General features: G+C 36.2%; 2 protein-coding genes across 3 annotated transcripts; one reads left to right on the top strand and one right to left on the bottom strand.

Annotated features, from left to right (window-relative positions):
• The first annotated feature begins 2,790 nt into the window (after positions 1 to 2,790).
• On the top strand, positions 2,791 to 7,961 carry LOC114398013 (DEAD-box ATP-dependent RNA helicase 57-like). The gene is made up of 12 exons (XM_028360120.1): positions 2,791 to 2,984; positions 3,086 to 3,221; positions 3,318 to 3,451; positions 3,536 to 3,627; positions 3,754 to 3,850; positions 4,008 to 4,088; positions 4,169 to 4,401; positions 5,739 to 5,933; positions 6,044 to 6,134; positions 6,567 to 6,689; positions 6,988 to 7,138; positions 7,290 to 7,961. Exons 1-12 carry the CDS (start codon positions 2,904 to 2,906, stop codon positions 7,487 to 7,489), a joined length of 1,614 nt encoding a protein of 537 aa, XP_028215921.1. The 5' UTR covers positions 2,791 to 2,903; the 3' UTR covers positions 7,490 to 7,961.
• Positions 7,962 to 9,157: 1,196 nt separating this feature from the next.
• LOC114398136 (pentatricopeptide repeat-containing protein At3g53360, mitochondrial-like) lies at positions 9,158 to 12,295 on the bottom strand. 2 transcript variants are annotated; one of them, XM_028360293.1, is made up of 2 exons: positions 9,772 to 12,295; positions 9,158 to 9,696 (listed from the first exon to the last, which is right to left on the bottom strand). In XM_028360293.1, exons 1-2 carry the CDS (start codon positions 11,669 to 11,671, stop codon positions 9,383 to 9,385), a joined length of 2,214 nt encoding a protein of 737 aa, XP_028216094.1. In that variant the 5' UTR covers positions 11,672 to 12,295; the 3' UTR covers positions 9,158 to 9,382. The 2 variants fall into 2 exon arrangements, with proteins under 2 accessions (XP_028216094.1, XP_028216093.1); XM_028360292.1 differs by having other exon boundaries at positions 9,158 to 12,295.
• Positions 12,296 to 12,630: the final 335 nt, after the last annotated feature.

Raw genomic sequence — 12,630 nt, 5'->3', positions numbered from 1 at the left:
ATCCTATCCTTATGTGGATGCAAGTTAGTTCATAGAACCACGCAAAATGTGGATGCAATTTAGTGATTTCAGTGTTACAAGAGAGCATAGAAAGCCGAAAAGTATTTCAGTTTCAGCAGCCTCAGTTCCTTGTGGGACTCGGGAAGATAGCTTGTGAATCAAAAAGCAATGGCATTATTATGTTATGGCCCCCGAGACAAGAGCAAATCTGAGATCAGTCTAACCCCAGAAAATAGACGTTGAAATATGAAATCCTCAAGATCAATTACTATATTCGCATGTCCATACTTCAAAGTACAGCACTATATGGGTTGCAACTTGCATGCATATATTCAAAATTGAAAATATGAATATGGGTCATCTTGAGATCTGCTACTTGAAGAATTATAAATTATCAACATCATATCCGAGTACGAGTTGCTAAATTTTATAATTATATATTGACCAAAAAACTGTTTATATATATGGAAATACTGTTTAGTATGAAAAATGTTAGACAAAATTGAATACGAACGCGTTACCATGATTTGTGTCATACGCCCAAATCTATCTTTTCCTTTTTTAGTTGCCAAATAACCAATTAAACATGTCCACATATATTTGTGTGAGTTTCGTGTAATTTCTTTTAGTAAGAAATAGCAACACTCATCACATAAGGCCAAATGATCAAATTAAAATCTGATAGAAGATCTGTCTATAAATAAAGTTACCGTTTTAGATGTATGCTCATATACATCAACAGTAGGTTCAGAATTAATAGGTGTTTTCACATCACCAATTTATAGCATTAACTCCGAGTCCAGAGTGTTACAGTCCCAATCGATGGTTCCATTGTGAGCCTCAGTTTCATGATCTGAGATTTGAGAACAATAGCGATATTAGAGATACAGCTTTTGCTAATAAAGCATAGTAATGCAAAATGAATGAAATGAAGATGCAGCTTCAAGGAAACAAAGCAGCATTGGCTTTAAAGAGAAGGGATCATGAATAGAAACATTTAATCATGCCTGAAACTGTGGATAGAGGGAGTTCGGAAAGGAGTGCAACACAGTTCTTTAGTGCCTGGAGTTCAGCTTCCTTTTCTTGGAGTTTAGATTAAGCCAGGTTTAGTTAGGATTCCAATTCCACAATCTGGTTTTTCTGCTGTTCTATCAGCAATTGACATAGTTTCTGATTCAGTTCTGATGGTGATACTCCATGGTATTGAGAAGAGTTGAAATTCAAGTCATCTATTCTATCATGGCCTTCATTTGGAACTTACCTGCAAAGGAGTTCCTTGGTCATACCCAAATTGAGATCATAAGTAAAATAAGATATATGTGGCCAAAAAGGGGACTATCAATAGTAAGCTTGATCACAAGATTTAGGCAGTAAGCAGATTTATAAATTTGATCAGAGAAGACAAACACAGAATTCTGCTTCAAGTGTAAGAGCACTACTTTCACATTCACCATTATCAATTACTGGGAGACTCCAAAATTTGGCATCAGTGTCTCTAAGTTCATTCTCCGTCTTCTTGAGCATTATTTCATATTTCCTGCCGCTCATTTTGCCACACTCCATACCAATATTGCCAACATAATCCAAAACTTGATGAGCACGTGGTGATTTTCTTATGATGAGCTCAGATTTTTTCCTTGGTTTTAGTTAGTTCATTGATCTCAGCTTTTCCAGCCATCATACACATTATGCCAAATCTAACTCCCGAATCAAACAATGCGCTAGCTGACGGTTGGATCATGTTCCTCGTCACTGCATTGCGCGAGGAAGCGCTTTGTGGCGAAACACGTGAACCCTGCTGCTACAACAGCTGCTAAGAGAAACTGCCACATTGAGAATAAGACAAAGCAATGATGATGCAAACAGAACTACCAAATCAAAATGTGCTTCCAGACAGGAAGATGCTAAACAGAGTCTGTTGTGTCAATGTGATCTTTTGTATTGCGTGGTTCCCGCTTCTATCCGTTTCGACTAAACAGAGAGTTATATTTCTTGCCTCAAACTTGTGTATTCTTTTAACTGTTTAACATATCGTTATTATTATTATTATGCATTTTGTTATTATTTTTTCAGAATATTAATTTCATGAATATGAATTGATTATAAAGTTTACTTGGGATTCATTTTGAATATAAATGGAAAGGAAACATGTCACAATATCATTTACTGATTCCCAAAATATATATGGCAAAATATTGCATTATTTATTTCTACATTATTATTTATATGATTTCATGGTAAATGTGATGAGACTACTTCCTGCTGATTCTATCTTGAAGAGGAAGGTATAGTAATTTTAAAACTGTCCAACCACCAAATTGCTTACACACATATTGACTGCTGGTGCAGTAGGGTCACTTTTTTCTCACAAACACATGCTCTCTTTCATTACACGGGATTGCTCTCTAGTTTTTCACAAATCATACGAAAACTAATTTTGTAATCTAAAATTTAGATTATAGGAACTAATTTCCATAATATATTTAGTTGCATTTATTTGTACTAGCCTACTAGGGTACACTTTTGTAAAATTATATTTAAAAAACTAGTTGATGGAAAGAGTATTTTTATCAAAAGAGTTAAAAAGAAAAAGAAAAACTAGCGCAAGTATGAAAAGGAAAAGGAAAATGTGATAACAAGTTAACAACTCCTTGGAGGAAGGTAAGCGAGGCCCAAAAAAAACTGAAAAGGGTTGGATAGTCCAATATGCACTTCTTTTTTATAAAAGGTATGGGCCGAAAAAAAAGAGAGAATTAAAAAAAGCAAAATTGTCTAGTTGGTTTTGGTTGCCTTCCTTGAAAAGTTGCATAACACAGTAGAAGTGGCCGGCCGCAGCGAACAAAAGAAGTGTCTGCAAAGCCGTTACTCTTACTCATCACCTAAACCCCTAATTCCAATCCCCAATGGCGAACGACTCGTCGTTTTTGTTCGCCGGCATTCGTTTCGATAGAAAGAAGTTCGGCGCCGATATTGCCAGGTTCCAGGTACCAATCTCTCTTCCTCTTTGTCTCATATACTCATTCACCTTTTCACTCTTATTATGCCACATGTTAATAACTGTTATTTTTCCATTAAATTTGAAAAGAAAAAAGACAGTGATACTGATTCGGCGAAGATTTCGAGCGCCGCCGAAGACGAAGGCGAGAAAACAATAGAACCAGTGGAAGAGAAAGTCGCAGCGTCAACGACGAAGAAGAGGAAGCGCAAGGGAACCTCTTCCGGTATTCACATTCTCGTGCTTTATTTATACTATGCTACCTCTTGCATTCAACTTTATGTATCTCACTTTTGCTTCGTTTTTCGTAAACGCACAAAAGAAACGGTTGAAGGATTCAATGTGTTCAGAAGTTCGACGTCTGTGGCGCAGTCGAATGATGAAGTCCGAGTCAATGAGGAGTCCGTTGAGCTGAATAAGAAGACAAAGAAGAAGGAACAAAATAAGCAACTCGAGGTTTCTTTTCTGTTTTGTGAAATACGCATAATTCTCGGTGTTTTTAAGTTTATGCAATGGTTTCATATTTTGATCTGTTTTCAGCGGGACGCAAAATTCAGAAAGCAGCACAACATTCATGTCTCTGGTTACAACGTGCCGACTCCGCTTCAAAGCTTTGATGAGTTGAAATCAAGGTATCTTTCATAAGAATATTATGTTATGTCATTTCTGAGAACCACCTTGTATTCCGTTTGCCTTTCATTCTGCTCCTTTTGTTTACAAGTAAGGGACGATTCTGAGTCTTAATAAATTGTTTGCAGATATAACTGTCCTTCGTATTTGTTGCGCAATCTGAAGGAACTTGGATTTAGAGAACCAACACCTATCCAAAGGCAGGCTATTCCAGTACTTCTACAAGTACGGATTTTCTGTCTGGGCTATAATTGTTTTGCATTTACAGATATAACTGAAGTTTGATCATGATTTTGTATGCATATTATGTTGTCCTTCAGTTAGGCTTAGGCATTAACATAATGTTGTTTTCGCTGCTGTATTCCTTCAATTGTTTGGGTAGGGTCGTGAATGCTTTGCTTGTGCACCGACTGGCTCTGGGAAAACCCTTGCGTTTGTGTGTCCAATGCTTATGAAGCTTAAGGTATTGCTTATTTTCTCCAACTGTGTTTGCAGTTCCCAACTTCCGTGTCCTTGGTTCAAATAATCAACTGTGTTTTACAGGATCCGGAAAAAGGTGGCATTCGAGCTGTTATCCTTTGTCATACTCGTGAATTATCTGTCCAAACATATCGAGAGTGCAAAAAGCTTGCTAAGAGAAAAAAATTTCGTATCAAGTTGATGACTAAGAATCTTTTAAGAAATGCTGATTTTTCAAAATTTCCATGTGATGTACTAATATCCACGCCACTTCGATTACGCTTGGCTATCAAGAGGAAGAAGATTGATCTCAGCAGGTGTGTGATGATGAATTTAGTCTCATTTTAAATTTGAAACCTTTAAATTACTAATCATGTAATCATTATAGTGCATGCATTTTTCATCCACGGGGAATACCTTGATTGCAGTTTTCTCATCATAAATAATTCATTGAACTATACTTTGTTCATTATCAATCAATTGCATACTTGATATGAAATTGTTTCCTGGGACGGCATGTATGATAAACTTGATGGACACTTTTCCTTTTAGTATTTATTCCCCTTGCTGTTTTGATACAAGTTTATACTTTGATATGATTCGTATGAAGTGGTTTTATGTGCTGTATGTGGTAATGTCAATACATTTTCATTTATTTGGTGATGAAATTCAACTTGGAAACATTATGATTAAAATGAAGGTTGTTTCTGAAGATCGATAAGCTATAAGCTATATACCTACTTTTTGGTTTATTAATTTTAAATGTAAACTATGAAATCCCACTACTAGTTAAAGTTAAACTGTCCTGACTAGTAGGCACTACTAGTAACTAGAAGCATTTCTACCTTTTGTTTCTATCTGAGCCTATGCAATAAATGCCGTAGACACAAATAACCAGTTGATCATTCAGTCTGCAAACAATAAGGCCCGAAGAACAAGATTGAAGTTTAGGATCTGGCCAGTTGTATTGTGTGAAGTCCACTTAATAGTCAATTTAAGTGTTATTTTAGTGGTGTAAAAGCATTTCTGAAAATAATACTTTCATACAAGTTGGGAAAACTAAATATTACACAAAACTAGAGCATCTATAATGGATGGTTGCTTAATTGAGTTGTTTATCTTAAATTTGTGGGTCCTACAATGCTGCATAGATTTGAGAACTTTGCACAAAAGTTCACTCCTATGATAAGGTTGCTAAATTGAATGCTAAATGTAATTTCCCTTATTTTTCTGCTTATTCTTGGCTTGAAAAGTCCCTTTTTCATTGATAAAAAATAGTTAAGCAACGTTGCTTATATAAGAAATGATGCTTGTATATGAAACACCATGTCAAATGCTCCAACGACAATTTTTGTTAAGCAACGTGTCTTATTTTTAAGCAACTTGTATAAACTCTTTTATTTGGTGTTGGTTTTGCCCCTCAATCAGGTATTATATGTAAGTAATGTAATGTCAACTGCAGTAGGTGTAGCTTCACTTTATAGCTCAACTACTTATAATGCTTTGCACATTACAACACACTTTTGCTGGATGCTTTTAGATTTATGATATATCTTACAAATGTGTCTACAAAGTCAGTAGCAGATATGTGATGTGATTTATTACATAGTTCAATGCATTGATTTTCTTATTCCAACTATTTTGGGTGCTTCAGAGTTGAGTATCTTGTCCTGGATGAATCGGATAAGCTATTTGAGCCTGAATTATTCAAGCAGATTGATTCTGTTATCAAGGCATGCTCAAATCCCTCAATAATACGCTCACTGTTCAGTGCTACTTTACCTGATTTTGTTGAAGATCAAGCTCGAGAACTTATGCATGATGCTGTTCGTGTAATTGTTGGCAGAAAGTAAGTTTGCTGCAAAACATTTACAAACATGGTGCTCCTGAGCATATTGTTAGTTAATACAGTTTTCTTCACATTATTTTGTTGATGCCCAATGCTTTTATGCGCATCAGGAATATGGCTTCTGAAACAATAAAGCAAAAATTGGTTTTTACTGGAAGTGAAGAAGGAAAACTTCTAGCAATTCGTCAAAGCTTTGCCGAGGTAAATTGCTAACAATAATGCTTCTGATAAATATCACTAGTCTCAATCCAATTTTCTTATGCATCAATCAAGAGGTTGTGTCTCACAATTAAAGATTCTTCGGTATATCTGTTTGAAAAAAAATTAGAATTGTCACTACAAATTACTATTAATATGTATTTCCTATTTTGTAGCCTGATGTTTGTTTTACTGATTATGTACTGCCTATACTATATATAATTAAACATTCTGCTTATTCTGGGTTTGGTGTTAGATAATGTGTCATGTACATAATATAAAATGACTTGGAATGCTTATTCCTGTATCACCTTTGGCTTAACTTTGGAACTTGTGGAAAGTCTATAATGTTGTATTCCCTCCTGAGTCATTCCTATTAGTATTTTTAAGTTGGTTGCCTTTTTTGACCTTTTTATTTACTGCAACATCTTGTAGAGTCTTAATCCTCCAGTATTGGTTTTTCTCCAAAGCAAGGAGCGTGCCAAGGAGCTGTACAGTGAACTTGCATTTGACAACATTAGAGTTGATGTTATCCATTCTGATTTGTCTCAAGCAGAGGTAGTTCTCAACCCCTTTGAACAACATAAGATATTTATTGGAAAATAAGAAAATATGAAACGTTTCCCCTCCCCACCAAAATAAAAAAGAAAACTGATAAGGTGTGTGACTAAGATATGGTCTTTAAGTCTTTACTATTTGTATGGAGACGACGACAAATTATGATATTCCTTTTGACCTCTGTTCTTTCATACTGCTTAATCTCTGTTAATCATCACCAATAGGTACTCTAATGCTAACTTGTTAAATTAGCAGTTTTTGTGATTTCCTTAATTCTGATCTCTTGCATTGTGTATAGCGAGAAAATGCTGTTGATAACTTCAGAGCTGGAAAAACATGGGTTTTGATTGCTACTGATGTAGTTGCCCGTGGCATGGATTTCAAAGGTGTGAACTGTGTGATCAATTATGATTTCCCCGATTCTGCTGCTGCTTATGTCCACAGAATTGGTACGTGCAGTTATATTAATGTTGTTTTAGATTTGGGAAAAGATATTTATAGGGATTATAATTTATATTATTCTCTCATGGAGCCTCTCGATTGCTAGATCACTCAATTATTATTATTATTTGCTAATAGAAAATGTTGATTTTTCATTAGGTCGTTCTGGCAGAGCAGGGAGGACTGGAGAAGCAATTACTTTTTACACAGAAGATGACATTCCTTTCCTTCGGAATGTTGCTAATCTTATGGCAGCATCGGGCTGTGAGGTTCCTTCCTATCTCATGGAGTTGCGCAAAAAGAAGTGGAAGAAGCACAGGCCAAAAAGAGATTCAATCTCAACAAAACCAGACCTATAACACTGTAACAGCATAGAATGGCAACATGCTTTTAACCTTGAAATTTCCAGTAGTGTTTATTTCTTAAAATAGGCCAGGCAGCCTAGTGGCAAGATTTTGTTGTTGCCCATTCCCAAATGCAACACGATGAAAAGGGAAGGGAGAGGGTAGGCAATTGTGACCAAGAGAGAATCGCGTTTTAGCTAATGCAATAGGCTGCTGGCAGTGTTGCCTAAATTTAAACCATGATTGTCGTCATATACTCCTCAGCCCTCACTGTAAGCCCCCTAAAGTGTAATCTCATGTGAAATGGGTATTCTTGTGCCTCTAGAAACTAGAATGTTTATTTGATAAACATTTAAGAAATTCATTTTCATTATTATTTTCTTTTATTGCAGGGGGTGATACGGATCACTTTATTTTGCTTATCAACTGCTGTAAGAATTTTTATTATATTTTGTAAGTTAGTTTTTGCCCAAAGCGGTTATTTTGATATGCTTATTCAGCCTTCTACAGTGTGTTGGCTTTCCTCACTGTACTATGATAGCATGGTGATTGTCCAAATGCCGGGCATGCATTGTCTATGCCCAGTTTGTAGTGTGTATTAATTTTTCGTTACAAAATAGATGCTAAAGTATAGGCAAAGCGGCCTACCCATAATTTGATTTCGGGATCAAATAGTTTCCAAGTTCCCAAGGAAACTTTCCACTTAATCCACGGCTCTATTGCGCATGAACTGCATGTGCAGGAAAAATTTAAGCAGACATAATAATAAACATTATAAGTTATTCGCCCTACTCCTTATTATAAGGCACTTTGAACATCAATCATATAAATCAATAAAAGTAATTAATTCGGTTGATTTTTATTGAAATAAGCATTTTCCATCCTCTATCCAAGGACACAATGATTTTTTTTTTTTTTTGGTGAAGCCAAGGACACAATGATCATATCACAAGATTTCTCACTTTTCATATCAATCAAACCAATCTATCATGATAAGCTGAGCTCTTTCTGCAGCCTTCACAGCTTTTGGATAGGGTCGTATCTCACCGTCCAACCGTGTGAGACGTTATGAAATATTTTACATAACTATCAACCTGCACAAAACAAAAATTGGTCCGACGCACAATTATGCATGTGTATGCAAATTGGAAAGATTTTCCTAAGCATGGATAGCAAGAACAAAAATGTGTAAAAGTTAACCAACTTGAATGTATGAAAAAGAAAAAGGCTCCCAAGAATGGTGCTAAAACCCCGGCAATTAGTGGATGTTTACCAGAATGGAATGTTAAGCAAAAAGGCTTTAAACCAATTTATCAGACCTATAATTAGTGCCTTAGTGGAATGACAAACCTAACTTACAACAACTACAATGCCTTAAACAGGATAAATCACATTTTGATATTGAATTATTTCCAATTCATATACATGTTTGTTCCGTGATTTCAAAAAAAATACATGTTTGTTCCGATGTGGTGGAGGCAGAGAGATTAGAGATTACGTTGTGTTAGGGTAAGTAACATTCAAAACAGTACTAAATGCATTATTCTGCGGTTTACGCCTCCAATGCAAAGCTCATTAGCACATAGGCACACTTTTCTCCTCACTTCAAAAGCCACATTTGTTATCCTCAGCGAAAATTAAAACTAAAACAATCAGTTATGAGTCAAATTTTAAAGCTCAGAATTAAAGAAATGATTATTAATAAATCACACATAAAAAACCCCGCCAATTACCATTACATAAAACGGGAATAATAATAACATTTTACATTTTAAAATTAACAGTGTCATTAACCTTTGGGATCAGTCAAAACAAAAAATTCTTGTAGTTCTGCATCAAAACTATCTAGACTCAAGGTAGTTCATAATCAATATAGATTCTGAAAGGGTCATAACCATTGGTGACTGCCTACCAAATGCTAATGTCTAACCTCTGACAAGGATCATAACCATCATCCAGCATCTGTAACCACAAATCTTCAAGCATTGTGTAGATGTTGCCCCTCTGTGGATGGGAACTATCTTCTGAGAAGAACACATGGATCTGATCCTTAACTTCTATCCAACTTTGACCAGGAACCTTCTGTACACCCATTTGTTTCATCAAGTTCCTTAATCGGGCAACTTCTTTCCAATTGCCAGCAGAAGCATGTATATTAGAAAGTAGCACCAGAGCAGCAGAATTGGAAGGATCAAGTTTTAGTATATTCTCTGCAGCCCGCTCTGCAATGTCAACATTACCATGAGTTTTACAAGAAGCAAGTAGAGTTTTCCACATAGTAATGTCTGGGTCAAAACCTGTTTTCTTAATAAAATTCTCTGCTTCATACAAGCATCCAGCACGAGCAAGCAAATCAACCATGCAAGAAACGTGCTCTCTTGTTGGTGGAATCCCTAGTTCTATTTCCATGGTGTTATACAAGTGCCAGCCTTCCTCTACCAATCCAATGTGACTGCATGCACTGAGAACCCCCAGATATGTGACCTCATTAGGCTGGACACCAAGATTCCTCATCATTCTAAAGAGATTAAGAGCTTCTTGTCCAAGTCCAAACTGAGCATAACCAACAATTAAACTACTCCATGAGACAATATCTGGGTTCTGGGTTGAATCAAAAACATATCGAGCATGTTTAAGTAATCCACACTTTGCATACATGTCAATCAATCTATTGCTGACAGAAACATCAACCACAAGCCCACTTTTAACACTAAAGCAATGGACTTGATTGCCAACTTCTAGAGATACCAATTCTGCACAAGTTCCTAATATGGTAGTTATGGTGATATTGTCAGGCTTATTTTCAGAAAAAAGCATTAGCTTAAATAATCTGAAAGCCTCTCCTGGTTGTTTGTGCTGCGAGCATGCTGATAGAATTGCATTCCAAGAAACTAAATTGCCATTTTCACTTATATCTTTGAAAACATTGAATGCATCATGTAGATTTGAACACTTTGTGTACATGGTCAGCAGAGAGTTGCATACGGCTGCTACCTTATCCAGACCCATTTTGATAATGTAAGAATGTATTTGCATGCCTTGGTTGAGTGTCATGGGGCTCCCACAAGCACAGAGTAAGTTAAGAAAAGTAATGTCATCTGGCATCAATCCCATATGAATCATCTGACAGAAAAAATATATGGCTTCATTAACATCACTGTTAGCAAGTGCTGCAATAATTGCATTCCATGACACTAAATCAGGGCTTTCAATCTGATAAAATGCCCTTTTTGCTGAAGGTAAGAATCCAAATTTTGCATACATGTCACAGAGGGAGCAGCCAGCAAAAACGTTTCTCCCTAAACCAAATTTAGCACACATTCCTTGTATTTGCCTTCCAAATTCTGGTTTGAGAAGGCTTCTGCAAGCACTGAATACACTGCCGAATATAAACTCATTTGGTTGATAAACACCTTGCCTGAACATATCTCTGAAAAGATATAAAGCTTCTATCTCATAACCAAGTTGGGTAAACCCCGTAATCATGGAAGCCCAGGATATTAAATCCTTTGTAGAAATCATAGTAAACACATCTGAGGCATGTGCAATTTGTCCAAACTTTGTATACATTGATATAAGAGCATTTTGTGCAATCAAGTGATGATCATACCCTGATTTAATGACATGACCATGCAGCTGCCCACCTAAATCTATATCCCCCGCAATGCAGCAAGCCTTAATTATGCTTCCAAAGGTTAACTGGTCCGGGAAATAACCTGATCGCAGCATTTGAATATACATGATGATGGCATCATTCTCTTGACCATTCTGCGAGTATCCAGAGATCATTATAGTCCAAGAGACCACACTTCGCAGCTGCATTGTGTCAAAAGCTTTTCTAGCATCTTTCAAAGAACCACATTTTCCATACATATTAAGAATATGATTTTGGAGAACAAGGTCTGGTTGACAGTTTGACTTTAAAATGTGATCATGGATTCTTTTGCCGTATTTAAGAGATCTAACGTTGGTGCAGGCCAAAATTAAATTCACATAGGTGCTTGGTTCTAGCTGGATACTTGAATTCTTTAGATGGAAATTGAATGTATCAAGTGCTTCTCTGTAATGCTGTTGCTTGCACATCAAGTTGATGTAACTGTTGGTTGATAACTCTCTACTAAGACAGGAGACAATTCTAGTTGGCACAATAGGTCTTACAAAATTATATATACATCGAATTTGGCTTTGAATGATCATTTACAAGGGATATTTAAAAGGCAAGTGAAGTAAAACTCGTTATAGTTGAGAACCATGTTGGGTAATATGGTGTCAGGACAGTAAAGTGGTCACAAATGAGTGTTTCTGATTAATGAAACAAAAAATCAATAATTGGATGAACCCATTGGTAGTACTTCTGTAAAGCAAGGTACAAAATGCAAATTAAGAAACTGCATGATTATGAAGTAGTACCCTCCATGGTAGTTAGTATCGTACGATTCACCATACGCATCGCACGATTGTATACGATTCCAGCAGCTACCAATATGAATCGGAGCTTGTCTGGTTTTTGTTCCTGAATCGTGGTTGAATCTCTGCATCGGGGATGAATCGTGTTTGAATCGCGATTTCCAGACGAATCGCGCGATTCTTCACCGGCGGATGGCCTCGTGATTCTTCACCGGCGGATGGCCTCGTGATTCTTCACCATGAGCAGACTCGACGGAGAGCGGAATCACTGGACACGCCGCGTTGGATCGCAGGATCGTGTAGACGAGCGTGTTTCTGCGTCGCTATTTTCTCAGCCGTGGCAGAGCGGAGTCGAGGTAGTTTCAGATATAGGGTTCCTGTGATGGAGATGACTGATGTTTGGGCTTGCGGATCGTGGACAAATTGGGCTCACGTGATTTTTAAACTAAGTAACCCTCCTCACGTGCCTTTTTAATACATAATCTATAACCATTAATAATAAGAATTATCCAATTTGTTATAAATAATTCGAATTTTAAATTAGTCCTTCAATACATAATTACAATTTTATATTTTTAATTATTTTAGAGTTAATTTAATTATCTTATAGATTTTTCTTTAATAATTTTAGAGTTAAGTTAATTGTAGAGAAGAAAATAGTACATTTATTATGTGGATAGATTATCAATGGAGTGAGTTTAACTTGATTATTGTCAGCATAACATTTTTAAGAAAATATATGCATACAG

This window comes from Glycine soja, chromosome 19, assembly GCF_004193775.1.
Source record: "Glycine soja cultivar W05 chromosome 19, ASM419377v2, whole genome shotgun sequence".
Classification (NCBI taxonomy): Eukaryota; Viridiplantae; Streptophyta; class Magnoliopsida; order Fabales; family Fabaceae; genus Glycine; species Glycine soja.
Note: the sequence above shows the minus strand (reverse complement) of the source record. Positions and strands in the feature narration are given on the sequence as shown.

What these genes read in the sequence shown, in the direction of transcription:
- LOC114398136 (XM_028360292.1), bottom strand. Translation starts at nt 11,671, where the DNA reads ATGATCATTCAAAGCCAAATTCGATGTATATATAATTTTGTAAGACCT.
- LOC114398013 (XM_028360120.1), top strand. Translation starts at nt 2,904, where the DNA reads ATGGCGAACGACTCGTCGTTTTTGTTCGCCGGCATTCGTTTCGATAGA. An exon ending in TTTGATGAGTTGAAATCAAG is followed by an intron (nt 3,628 to 3,753) that starts GTATCTTTCATA and finishes AATTGTTTGCAG; the next exon opens with ATATAACTGTCCTTCGTATT. An exon ending in CAATGCTTATGAAGCTTAAG is followed by an intron (nt 4,089 to 4,168) that starts GTATTGCTTATT and finishes TGTGTTTTACAG; the next exon opens with GATCCGGAAAAAGGTGGCAT.